The sequence below is a fragment of the Diceros bicornis genome, chromosome 33, assembly GCF_020826845.1.
Source record: "Diceros bicornis minor isolate mBicDic1 chromosome 33, mDicBic1.mat.cur, whole genome shotgun sequence".
Taxonomy (NCBI): domain Eukaryota; kingdom Metazoa; phylum Chordata; class Mammalia; order Perissodactyla; family Rhinocerotidae; genus Diceros; species Diceros bicornis.
The window spans coordinates 19056055-19070204 of NC_080772.1; the positions used below are offsets into that span (position 1 = coordinate 19056055).

Sequence of the window (14150 nt, forward strand, 5' to 3'; positions counted from 1 at the left end):
AAATCACTATAACACAGAATCATTACACATAACTTCTAACACAGAACTTAATTTTCACAATACTTGATCAGTATCAGTTATTGTTCAACTTGGTAACTCCAACGAATTAGAAACTTATCTTTCTCAAACTTTTCATTAAAATCTCTGATAGTATTTCAAACCAATCCATTTTTTTCTTTCTAGTCAAAACTAGAATTATCTTTTTAGCAGTTTAAATGAATTAAACTATGAAAACATAAAGCTTTCAAGAATTATACAATTCTTAAAGTACAAGAAATATCCTTATCTTTCCAACATATTTTGATTGAGACTGTTAAATATTCCTTTGGCCCCAAATAATTTTAAAAATTATCTTTCTATGAGTTAAAAAAATAAATTTAAATGATAACCTTTCTAAGATAGAAGCAGAATGTTTCAGTTTATGCTGCTGAAATCTAGGACTCTAAAGAAAAATGTAAAGAAACAGAAGATAAAAACCTTAAGGTATTGAGTATCAGCAGATAACTACATATACTATCTTCACATGTTTTCCTATTTGTAAATTAAGATGTCATTACTTTTTCTAAGTGGTTCTTTTAAAATTACGCCTTAAAAAAATGTATATTTAATGGAATAAAATAAATCTGAGGAATTACTAAGCACAGATTTTTAACACCTAGCCAAATTTTATCTTTTGGTAGATACCATTAAGTCCTGACTTAATCTTTACATTTTATATGACAAGAACCAAGAACGGCTCAACATGAAAAATGGCACGACAGACAGGTAGACAGGGAAATGTAAAACAAACCTTAAGAAAACTCCTAAACTAATTTCTTGCAGGTAGGAAAATGCATGGTAAGGAAAATAGAGCTTGCCCTGTTACAAACTTGAGTAATACCTACTCAAATGAACTTGTCTAAACAAAGACTGAAGTTACTCAACTGATAGGTTATTAGGGAGAAAAGCAAAGTTGAATGCCATCAAAGAACCAATTATTTACCACACCCCCCAAAATGATGGCTTGAATGGTTTTTTACTATTTTATCCTTTAAACCATTTTATGTACACTTACCTCTCAGAGATAAGCAATACTACAATTACACAAATTTTTTTAAAAACTACAATAGATGTTAAAGCACAGATGACCATTAGCTTTGAATCATAAATGAATCATGAATGAATCAAAGAATGATAGTATTAGGAAACGTACATACTAAGTTTCTTAACTAGATAATGTAAAAATCACATATAAAAGGAAACATTTTAATGAGTTGCCCCCCAAATATTTATCAATCAAAACAAGTAGAGATAAACCTCCACTAATGGTTTAACAGCTAGTTATGGCATATCTTTTTCAGTTTGGAAATTTATATGTCTATTCCCCTTAATATATGTTGTATTTGTTCTATTAAGAAACCAAGCACCTTCCCATATAGCAAACTAAAGAAATTTCAAAAATAATAAAGGTATTAAAAGTATGTGCCTGAACAGGTATGTAAAACTGATTCTGGGTTTGCAAATGGTCCACAGTCGCACAAGGTTTGTGTTGAAGTTTAGATGAAGATCGTTCTGATTTTATTCCATCTTGTAAGTAGCCCTCCTGTTCCACTTTTCTTCGCATAGTAGAATTCCAATGGTTTTTGATAGAATTATCAGTCCTAAGAAATGAAAGTGTATAATTTAAAAAAAAAAAAGAGGATTCCACAAATTTTAGTACTGTATAAAGTGTACAAAGTGCTTAAAACAAATTTTTACAACTGGTGAAACTAGATACTTTTTAAATTAAAAAGATAAACTATATGTCAACATGTCAGGCACAGTTCTAAGCACTGGAGATATAGCAGCGAATAAGACAAAGAAATGCTCTCATGGAACTTACATTCCCATTGGAAATGTGGCAGCAGGGAAGGAGGGAAGAATAGAAAAACAAAATAATAAATAAGAAGAAAAATATCAGTACAATGCAGATCATTACAGTAGGATAACAAAAGAGAAACTAGGGTAATTTTGATTAGGCGGTCCAGGAAGGCCTCTGTGAGGCGACAGTGAAGCCAAGATCTGAATGGCAAGAATGAACCACCCATACAAGAACAGAAAAAAGAACATTAAAGATAAAGGGCGTAGGGAGGACAAAGGCCTTGAAGCCAGGAACAAACATGGTCATGAAAAGCAAACCACAAATTATAGAATCCCAGTATTCTTTTTCACATCTTAGAACAAAATAACTATGGAAGAAAGAGTTCATTGGCTCTCTTTTTACCTAAGTTCCCTTTATAAAAATGTAAATCTTCAGCCTACAGCTACTTGTAGTGTAAATTCCATCCATCATAAAATATACAAACATTTGATGAGAACCTACTTTATGTTAAGGCACTAAGCTAGGTTCTACAGACAGTAAAAAGATGTATGAGTTTGAAAACATCAGAAGTTCCTAGCTAACTTGAATAAAAAAACTTAACACTATGCTTTAAGTTCCTTATGTATAAAACAAAGACAGCTATGTTTGCTCCGCATATTTCACAAGTATATGAAGATTAATTAAGAATATACGTAAATATATTTTATAAACTATGAAGTACTATACAGATAAGAGATTACAGAAATAAAAAAAAATGCATATCTTCTGAGTGAGGTATGGATTTTCCCAAGGTGGTTGGTCTACTGTACTACAGACGATTAGGAAACATCTGAACCAGTGCAATGTACACTGTACTTAGCACATCACTGCCCAAGGGAAATTTTGTATTTTAGCCACACAGATATATATGCTACTCCCATGATTTGAATAATACCATAATTCATTAAGAATTGAATTTTCTCTAATGTGCTTTCATGGCAGTTTATTTCAGCCAGTATATTTGTTATTCTCTGGTCTTATGCAGAGAATCCAATACAAAAGAAATCTCTTCGATTTAAATTCCACTCCAACCGAGTTTGCACAGGAAGGTCTGCCTGACTGGTACTGATATGTAAACATGATTTGGGGAGTGTATTAAATGTTCTTAATCTAAAGGTCTAGCATTTTATTGCACAAATTACTGTTACAAAATATTTCATTAAAAAAGTAATTATATCTCTTACCACAGAATTTATTACAAATAGTCCCAAAGCGTTGCTCATATTATGCAGTCTAAATCTTAATTACAAATAAAATAAAAGTCATGGGGTACTTGCAAATATATTTAATAGTAATGTAATAAAGATCAAGTTTAAGTACAGAAAAAATGTATATACATTTATATAAGCACCTTCCAGGAAGTAGTTTGGCAATTTCTGCCCAACGATTTCCCAACCGCTTATGTGCTTCATAAATGATCCTGTCCTCCTCTTCTGTCCAGGAAGATTTCTTCACTTCGGGATTCAGATGATTATGCCATCTTTCTCTACACTGCTTGCCTATTCTTCCTTTTAAATGTTTTGCAATTAAAGACCATCTTTTTGGCCCATATTTCTGAACTAATTCAATAACCTAAGAAAAAGTTTAAAAAAGCATTACCTTGACAGAATTTTAAAACACAACTCAAGAATACAATTTTTTTAATGTATTAAATCCAAACCACAACTAAAACTTAAAAAAACAATGTTACCAAGAAATCCTTCAGTATTTGCCAAGTTCAAAAACTGATCCCAAACTTATCTAAAATACAAGGTGCTAATTAAAGTGACTTGTAAAGTTCAATTGTTTTCACACAAAATTAATTCAAAATAACAGTAAAAATGTTGAAACAATGCATTTTCTACTCTTACATCTTCAAAAAAATAAAAATGCTTCAGCTGAAAGCCAAATAAATCAGTTTGGAAGCAAGAAGGATCTACAGAGTTATTGTCTTTTCACTTCTTCCTTTCTCAAACTGAAAGGATACAGATCACACATTTTAAAACTTATCATTGGCCATCAAGTAAATTACATTAGCTCTGAGCTTAATGAAGTAACCTTTTTTTTTTTTTGGTTTTGAGTGACAAAAGAATGCTCTAATTCCCCAACTACAGTAACAATTTTTATGCCATAAAGAACATGAACTAAAGGCATGAACTAAAGGGCAATCACGAGTGGAGAACAGAAACTCTCCCATTCGTCTCATACTTTTATAACACGAAGAATTATCTCAGTTTTTAAATCATCCAACCCTTTGGAAACATGATGCTCTAATATCTATCTTATTTTGAGGTTCATTATAGGTCAAGAGGGAAAGTTAAGAATGACTTTCTTACATATCATGTTATCAGATAAAATAAAAAACTAAATTCTGTTTTTAAAACGTTAACTCAGACCAGCCCTGGTGACCTAGTGGTTAAGTTCAGTGCACTCTGCTTTGGGGGCCTGGGTTCAGTTCCCAGGCACGGACCTACACCACTCTGTTAGTGGCCATGCTGTGCTGGCTGCCCACATATTAAGAAATAGAGGAAGATCGGCACGGATGTTAGCTCAGGGTGAATCTTCCTCAGCAAAAAAAAAAAAAAGTGTTAACTCAATTTTCAACAAGAAACTATACCCTAAATATTGCCAACCCAAGCTCTAAACAAGGTGACTAAGCTGATAGTATTTTTCCTTCTGCAAACCAAACTCTCAGAAAGAAAAGGCTATACATATTATATTTGGTTTGACTCAATTCATTAAAAATTACATTTCAAGACACTCAACGTTCAATTCTAATGCAAGCAGCACCCAGAGAACAAAATCAAAGTGATTTAAACATATACTTTATGAGTCAAAACAATGTACTGGGAAGAAAAAAAGCTAGTCCACCTACACAGTGAAAATAAAGAATATGAACATGTTACCCTCTGATCTTCTTCTTTAGTCCAGGGACCCTTTATCAATTCGGGATTTAAAACCTTCTGCCATCTATGCTGGCACTGAAAATCAGAACGATTCTGAAAGAAGAGAAGACTTTGTTATTGAACAATTGTCTTCCAGAAAGCAAATCAGCCCAAACTTTTATCTCACAACCTTAAGAACAAAGTCTTGAAGAACAAAGCATTCAATAGCATTCTTTAAACATGTAATATTTATTTTACATGCCTGTGACCCAATTCTTTTTTTAGCTAAATTTGTTAGCAGGGCTTGGACTACAAATAAAAACAATACATATTTGAAATTAAAGTAGGTTTCTCTACACTATGCCTTATAACACAGCAAGCAGCAAAGCACAGATACTGCCATAAAGAAACATATCTAAGGTTGGCAAATAAAACGGAGTAAACAGAAAACGATACAAAGCAGATATAAGAACTCAAACAGCACAGCAGTCTGGATTCATACAGCACAGCAGTATATAACTCTACACAATTAAAAAACCCCTAATGGCATTAATAGACTACTGCATGGTATTTAAAGGATGTTTATAAATGATGACCCCCAAGTTATCAAGAAAAAACTGAATGTATCTATATAGAAGATGTGCATTACACATCAGTTAAATTATTTAAGTGTTGAAGCTTAAAAGGAAAATTCATTTCACCAAGATAAGAAAACTTTTGTAGAAACATCTCAAACTCCAAAAATGATTAATAAATAAGTCTTATTTTAGTTAATTTACAACCTAGTAACTCCTATGTATTACAATGATGATGATAACAATAACAACAATAAATATTAGTTAACTTCTCATTAATGATTCACAGTTTACAAGGATATTAGTTCATATACAGGATTACAGATAATTTAGAAGTATATAAGGGGATAGATACAAATACTTTGTTTACTAATAGCTCTGTCTCTGTGTCTCATGGACTTGAAATTATTTTTATTTAAACTTAGCTTCTTCATTTATGGCTTCTGTACATCAATGCTGATTCATTTTAAAGCTATCACTTTCTCTAAAATAATCAAGTTGTTCCTATATGTCCTTGTAGCATTTCTCTGCTCACTTCCTTTGCTATTACACCACTGAAGTTAAACTGATAAATCTAATGTAAATAACTTTTCTAATTTAGCTTCCATTTACTGAACACCTGCTAGATGTCAGGAACTATGCCAAAAATCCTATATGTTATTTCTCATTCTCACAACAATACTATAAAAATAAGTACTACTATTTATATATTATAGATAAGGAAGCTGAAGATCAAAGAGGTTAAGTAATTTTTCTAAGACCAAACAGCTATTAGAGTTGACATTTGAACACAATTCAGACTGACTCCAAAACTTATGCTCTTTCCATTATTTCGTCTCAATTTTAAGGTTATGTTGAAAGGCATCATAACAATATAGAAAGAACATAGGTAACATGGTTTCTGAAACCTAAAATTAGCCAATACAGAAATTCAAACATGAATATTCTATCTCACAACCTACAGTGTAGTAAGGAATATGAGTATATGTGAAAATACTTTGTAAATTATAAAATTACACGCTAATGAATAGTATGTGAGTAGTAATATGGTGAATAGTAAGTATAATTTTTTAAAAAATCAGTAACACTTTAAAATGTTACCACTTTATGACCAACATTTCAACAGAGCTTTTTCTGATTTTATTGATTAGCTATCAAAATATTTCAATATATTTAACTTCTCTCAAAATGTGTTAACATTTATCATTATCATTTATAAATATTTATAAAGGCCTACCCAAACTTAATATCATTTTTGTTTTAGATTAGTAACCTTTTTTAAGGATAGACTAATTACTAGAAAATCAGACTTTCTAAGCCATTGGTAACTACAGGATCAGAAGAAAAGATGTTTTTAGGAAGGAAATCAAAATCTGAAATAACATAGATACGTTTTTGAAAAACAGTAAATTTAACCCAATGGCCTAAATCATTCATGTAAGAAATATAATGTTCTACTTACTTGTAGATGACTAGCAATTAGAGTCCAATCATCAGTTCCGTGTTGTTCAACCAACTTCTTTAACTTATCATCCTATTAAAACAGGCATGAAAATTAGAAAGCTTTCCCTCACCCTATTCTTCTATCCCTTAATAGAGATAATTCTCCAATTCTTTCATGTCATATCTGGTGGCCATTTTTAGAAAGACTGAAGCCACTATAATACAAGTTCTCCCATTTACTACTGTTTCTGTCAGTCTCAACATCAACCCGCTATTCATGTCTCTGGTTGAAGAAAAATAATGTGCAAGTTAGTTGACAGATAACTTGTTTTGTTTTTAAATATTTTTCGTATCTATAAATTATTAATCAATACGTAAACACAAGCATGAAATTAGTAAACTTTATACCTCATCTCTTGTCCATTTTACTCTGTTCCAGAGTTTCTTCAATCCTTTTTGTTGTGGTACTTCATAATCATGATCAGCATACTGAAGGTCCTCATCCTCATCCTCACTAAAAAAACACAATTGTGAAATCAAGAATTTAATTTAAATTTGTGAATTAAATCACTGAATCTGCATATACAGGTATGACTAAAAGAAGCTACTCAGACTAAAAGACATATATCCAATGAGATTATTCGAAGTCTAAAAAAATTAAGAGTCATACAACAGGGAAGAGCTATAGCTCTTACTGACAACAGAGAGATGAGGCTGTATATGCCACCAGGGGCCAAGTGATAAACTTTTTTGTCATGCCAAGGAGTTTGACCTTTATTTTTTATTTGATCTTTATCCAAAAGAGTTAAAGGACTTTAAGTAAGGGATTGAAAGACAAATATCTTGTGTTTCAGAAAAATCACTGGCAGGACTGTGAAGAAATGGAGGAAAGAAGACCAATTAGTAATCTTTCGCAATAACCCAAGTAAGGAATTATTAGAGCCTGACAATGGTCATGGTAAAATAAAAAATATGGCCGGTTAAAAGACACATGGAAGAAATGATCCATTAACAATACCAACAAAAAAAAAGTTAAGATATGTAGAAATAACTTGAATGTACAAGATCAAGGTATAGTAAACAACAAGACACTACTGTGAGGCACAGAAGACTTGAACAAATGGAAAAACATTCAGACCACATTCTTGGATAGGAAATCAATATCCTAGATGTCCGTTCTACCTAAATTAATTCATAAATTTAAGTGAATAAAAATACCAAAAAGATTTTCAGAGAGAATTAGACAAGCTGATTCTACAGTTCACTTAGAGAAATAAACAAGCAAGAATAGCCAGAAAAGTTCTAAAAAAAAAATAATGGGAGAATGAGCACTACCCAGTATCAAAATATACCGCAGAGAAACAATAAAGAAAACAGAGTGGTACTGGCTCACGAACAGACACACAGATCAATAGAACAGAACAGAACATTCAAGAAAAATGAAAACCCATATGGGAATTTGGTAAATTATAACAGTAACACATCAAATCAATGGGGTAAAGATGGACTTTTCAGTAAATGGTAAGACACTGGGTAGCTATTTTAAAAACTAAATCTCAAGTCCCACGTTAAAATTAAAAAATTCAGATGAAGCAAATACTTTACATTTCTTAAAAGGAAACCATAATGGTACTTTAAGAAAACAGGATAAAATTCTATTTTTTATATTCTTTAGTAGAAGAGTTCTAAATGTGACAAAAATCAAGAAACCATAAAAGAATAAACTAAGGTAATGACAGTGGCAATAGAAAGACGCACATGAAACTGAGAGATATTACAAAGGTAGAAACAAAAGATTTTACAACTGATGGATATAAGAGACACGGGAGAAGGAGGAATCAAGGATGACTACAAAATTTCTGGCTTTGGGAGCATAAATAGAGCTATTCACTGAGATAAAGAACAGAATAAGGACAAACAGAACTTTGGGAGGGAGAAGGGAATGAAGAGAGTAAGTTTTAGACTAGCTGATTTCAAGGCACTTGAGAAATATACAGGTAGATATATCTAGGACAGCACTGTCCAAAGAAATATAATGCAAGCCACATATGTAATTTCCTAGTAGTCACATTAAAAAAAATAGAAACAGGTGAAATTAATTTTAATAATATTATTTAACCCAATATACTAAAAAAGTTATCATTTCAACATGTAATCAACATAATCATGAAATATTTTATACTCCTTTTTTCTTACTAAAGTCTTCAAACTTTAGTAGTATTTTATAGTTACTGTACATCACAATTCAGACTAGCCATATATCAAGAGCTCAATAGCCACATGTGGCTAGTGGCTCTCCTATTGGGCAGAGCAGATCTAGAAGGCAAGTGGGCACATGATCTTTCTGCTCGCATAAGAGGTCTAGGGTAGACCCAGTTTCTACAATCACCAGCATAGAGAGAACAGTTAGAGTCGTGAGAGCACAAAGCCCCAGGAAAGAGGGCAAGCCCTTATGATAAACTGAATTAGAGGATTTTGAGAAGCCAGAGGACTGAATAAAGTCATGAGCATCTGAAAATAACATGAGCTAATATTTATTTAAATTACCAGACATTGTGGCAGTCTATGAAATTTCTTTCTTAAAACCCCACAACAACCCTAAGGGGAATATTATTATTCTCATTTTACAGAATACGAAACTTTGACTTAGAAAAGTAACTTCTTGCCCACAGTTACAGCAAATATAGCATGGCTGAACTCCAAAACCCACCACTTAACCACTATACTACAACACACTGGAAAAACAGGGAAGAGGATAACAAGAAGCTAGAAGATACCAAAGACAAACCTCAAGTACATTTTGAAATCAGAACAAGTGTTTAACCTTACTATAATATATTTAAGAATATGTGGGTAGTTCCTCATATCTTTATATAGTTTCAATCTCACAAAACTGAAAAATGAAGGCCTAGATTTAATATGTACTGTTTACAAACCGTTTGCAGAACTTCTAATTTCCCTTGATTTGTCAATTCCATAGAACCAAAATTCCTCATATCTGACCAAGCAAGACACCAAGATCCCCTCTTCCCCCACCTATGATATTTATGTACTGCTTCTTTAGTTCAATGCACTTCACTATTCCAATGGTCTCCCCTAAAGCCAATGTCTATTTGTAACAATAATCTGCCAGTCCTACTTCCATATACACTTGTTTTATCAAACTATGCAGAAAATAAAAACACAGATTTAAGTAAAGAAAATATCTGTTACTTGCAGCCATCTTCAGCTATCAGAAATATCACCTGATTAGCCAAGATTAAATTGTTAAATTGGAGATCGTTCAGGATCCAATGATTTCATAAATTTCTAAGAAAACTACTACATCAGATAAAACCATACTGAAGCTTTCTGTCCAATTTGTATGTACTCATGGCATCTACCCTTCCTTCTTAATGCTTATCACACTTGCCAACCTTCTCAACCAAGTAATAAGTTCAGGAGTGCAAAGACCATGTCTAATATGTTCACCCCTTAGCACCAAACACAGTACGTACTTAAATATGGATAAAATTAATGAATGATCTTCCTTCCTTTTCCAAGTACTCTGTATTCCAAAATCACCTCACTCCCTTCCAACCCAATCAAAACTTTCACCTCCCTCAGGGTCCAGCCCAGTGGCATGGTGGTTAAGATCACACGCTCCATTTCAGTGGCCCGGGGTTCTCAGGTTCGGATCCCGGGCACGGACCTACACACCACTCATCAAGCCATGGTGTGGAGGCATCCCACATAAAAAAGAGAGGAACACTGGCATAGATGTTACCTCAGGGCCAATCTTCCTTACAAAAAAAAAAATTTTCACCTCCCTCAATACAGCTGACTTCAAGTGGATAGGAGAAAGAAAACATTTTTTTTAATAAATGAAAATACCCTAGGAGGAGGTGAAAGGCATTCCCACTTGTTAAAAAAGACTTTCAAAATCCAAATGCACCTCCAAGTGGTAGAATATAAGAAGCAGAACCTGCTGAAATAAACATAAAAAAATATTCAGTAAAGAAGGGGTTCTTGACGGTGTCTACCAACACTGCCTAACCTTTCCCAGAACTGTCCCCAGCAACATTACCACTTCCTGCCACTCCAAACAGCCCTCCGACGTGCTTTTCACAGGTTCCCCTCTGTTCTTCTCCCCTCTAAGATCCTAACAGCTTCCACAACAGCATATTTGAGACTGTTTTAAAAATTAGGTTATTTCTAGATCAAAACAATTTTTAGTTTGGGGACTTGCCCATATAAATCTTGAGTATTCACAAAAAAAATCTACATCACATCTACTCTGTACAACATTCACCTTAAGGTTTTTATCAAAATATTTTAAGTTAAGGATATGAGTCCAAAAATGTTACTCTGGTCAAAAGACTAGTTTCCAAGAAGTAATTTTCCTGAAAATTTTTTCATTTTAACTTTAAGATTCTGCCTTATTTTTTAACCACATACTTGATTTGTGAGAAATTTCTATTTCTATGTGAGGTTTCATTCTCTGTTTTGCATTAGCATGGTCATGAGTTTCACACAGAGTTATAAAGCCCAGTCAATGTTCAGGAAGCTGGGTTTTTTGAGTGGGTGAGTATGAGGGAGGATTAAAGTAGAATTCTTAGAATCATCTCTCTACCACTGAGGCTTTCCTAGAGTCTATTTACCTAGCTACTTCTTGGTTTTAACATTAAGTTATTTCTGTATTATTTAACATTAACATTACATTTCTATATTATTTAACACTAACATTCTATACTATTTAACATTGTTATTTCTACATTAAGTAATTGTTGAAAGGATAACTTTTAAATAAGTGTGACAGAAAAAGATCTTAGAAACTTACCAACATCACTAGCTACAACAGAAAGATGCCTGAGAACACCAATTTGCCAAGAAAAAAGGGAAAGAATAAAATCCCACAAGAAACCTCACCAATATTCCACTTTTACCATTTAACAATGAAAAAGTCCCACTGCTTAATAATGGTTAGACAGCATCAAAACAAATCTGCTCTATTTTTCTTCTTTTTATCTCATCTTTTAGCATTTTTCTACTATAGCAATCAATGCTGGTAATATGTAATAATTAAATAAAATCAGCTTCCTTCTGTGTAAATAAACTATTTCTAGCCTAAGGTGACTAATCTAGAAGAAAGCAAATAGGTGAAATTATTTCTCTAGTCACAAAGCAAAAAAAAAAAAGAGGAACTTGGTGTCTCTGAATCACCTTCCAGGACCTGGTTTCCAGAATCATTCTGTCAGGGTTTTTTTTGGTTTTTTGTTTATTACTGAGGAAGACTGGCCCTGAACTAACATCTGTTGCCAATTTTCCTCTTTCTGCTTGAGGAAGATTGTCCCTGAGCTAACATCTGCACCAATCTTCCTCTATTTTGTATGTGGGACACCGCCACAGCATGGCTGGATGAGCAGTGTGTAGGTCCACGCCTGGGATCCAAACCCATGAACCCTGGGCCACCAAAGCGGAGCGAGTGAACTTAACCACTATACCACCGGGCCAGCCCATAGTTTTATTTTTTAAGTCAAAGAAAATACTTATTCTATAACTGTCTAATACATTACCTAAGTACTACATTCACATGGAAAGGGTTTTGTAGATTATGAATGAACAAAGTGATTAGGGTGATCATGAAACAGCAAAATGAAGTGTGTGTGTGCTCACACACACGAAATACTATGACTCATTAGGCAAGGAAAATGGTTAAGAGTAACTTTACACTAGGGTGTAAGCTAATGGATGTGACAGTCATAACTTTGCCTGTGAAATAATATACAAACTATTCACACTTGACAATATTAAGATAAAACATTCGGGAGAAGTTCAGTTTTAAAGGACACCAATTATACCACCTAAAAAGAGTAACATGAGGTAGCCAAAGGAAGAATTTGAGAATTTTTTAAAATTTATTTTTATTTGAAAAGAAACTACTGGTTTGAAATTAGAGAAATATCAGTTCTATAAAATTTGCTCTAATAAAATCACTTCAACTTGATCATATTTTAAATCACAAACTGCATCAAGTCCGAAATTTTTACCATAATCAAAAAATACATCTTATACTTTAGGGTAACTGTGCATATTTTAAGTCCCATTGAATTCAAGGTATGAAAAGATACCAGGTTGATTTATAAAGTGAAATCAGGCCACCCAGTGGTTAACATGATGTACTGCATACAGGAATATTTTATTTCCAAATCGGGACTGCAAACTAGCATCATTACAGTAACAGACATTTGACTTCATTTGACAATTATTAATAGCAATACCGAAATAAATACTGAAGGGAGTTCTACCCAACTATCCATAAACAAAAACAATGTGAGAACATTTCTATTTTATTCCATTAGTGTGTGTATATTTTTAAATGAGAAATTACAAAAGAGTTCAAAATAGGATATATATTAAAGCTAGAAGTTACCTTACAGACCATAAAATCCAAACCCCTTATATTAAAAGATGAAAAACTGAGATACATAGTTTACTTGCTACCCCAAAACAATATTGCTAGTTAATGACAAAGCCGATTAAAAAAATCAGTTCCCATATTTCAGTATTCTTTCACCCATAACATCCATCTTGCTGGAAACAACACAGTAAAAGTGCTTCCTACACACAAACACCCCACTGAAAAACATCGTCCAATTCAAGAGCTAGCTTTTATCTTTTCAGTTTAGAGTAGTCACAGGTCTCAACTGTAAATACCTGAATCTACTACTACTTAAATAGGCCTTCTAGCTTCTAAATGACATTTTTTAAAGTTTATTTCTGAGGGTAGAACTGGCTTTAAAAACTAAAATTACTTAATACATAAACATGCTTAAAAATCAATACATGTTCATAACAGATATACAATTTTAGTACTGCCTGTAAATTACGTCATTAAAACCCCCCAGTGGGATCTAAAACTATATAAAGTCACGACACTAAATGAGCCTTTTCCTTTATGTAAATATAGATCAGAGATACTACAGCTATCTTAAAAGATCAAAAGAGTCAACATCCTTCAGTTGTTTCACACCTGAGGTAACAGTTTTTTACTTTTTTTTCAGACCATACAGAAAAAGTATATTACAGGATTTATGCCTATAATCTTATGCAAAACTTTTATACAGCAAAGTATAGTTTATACTCAAATACTTAAATGGTTGTATAGCAGAGATCTTAAAGTGACTGAATTATTTCCTTTCTTTTTCAATTATAAATTAGGTTTATATTTAATATTAAGATATTTAGCCAAAGGCCATGAAACCAGAATTTGCCCAATGAACAGATTATTTCCCCTTCAAAATATTTCACATTCTATTATCTTCTAAGATAAATAAGTCATATTTACACGTACAAGAAATATAATTTAGAACATGAAACATTCAAGTATGAAGACCCTAAGTAATATAC

General features: G+C 32.7%; 1 protein-coding gene across 6 annotated transcripts in view; it reads right to left on the bottom strand.

Annotated features, from left to right (window-relative positions):
- Nucleotides 1–14150, bottom strand: part of MYBL1 (MYB proto-oncogene like 1) — a 34169-nt gene that overhangs the window by 17774 nt on the left and 2245 nt on the right. For all 6 annotated transcript variants that reach the window (XM_058528805.1, XM_058528804.1, XM_058528802.1 and 3 more), the window contains exons 2-6: nt 7170–7275; nt 6781–6852; nt 4765–4857; nt 3231–3451; nt 1466–1640 (exon numbers count right to left, since the gene is read on the bottom strand). In XM_058528805.1, coding sequence (XP_058384788.1) covers nt 1466–1640; nt 3231–3451; nt 4765–4857; nt 6781–6852; nt 7170–7275 — 667 coding nt within the window. The remainder of the gene's footprint in view (nt 1–1465; nt 1641–3230; nt 3452–4764; nt 4858–6780; nt 6853–7169; nt 7276–14150) is intronic.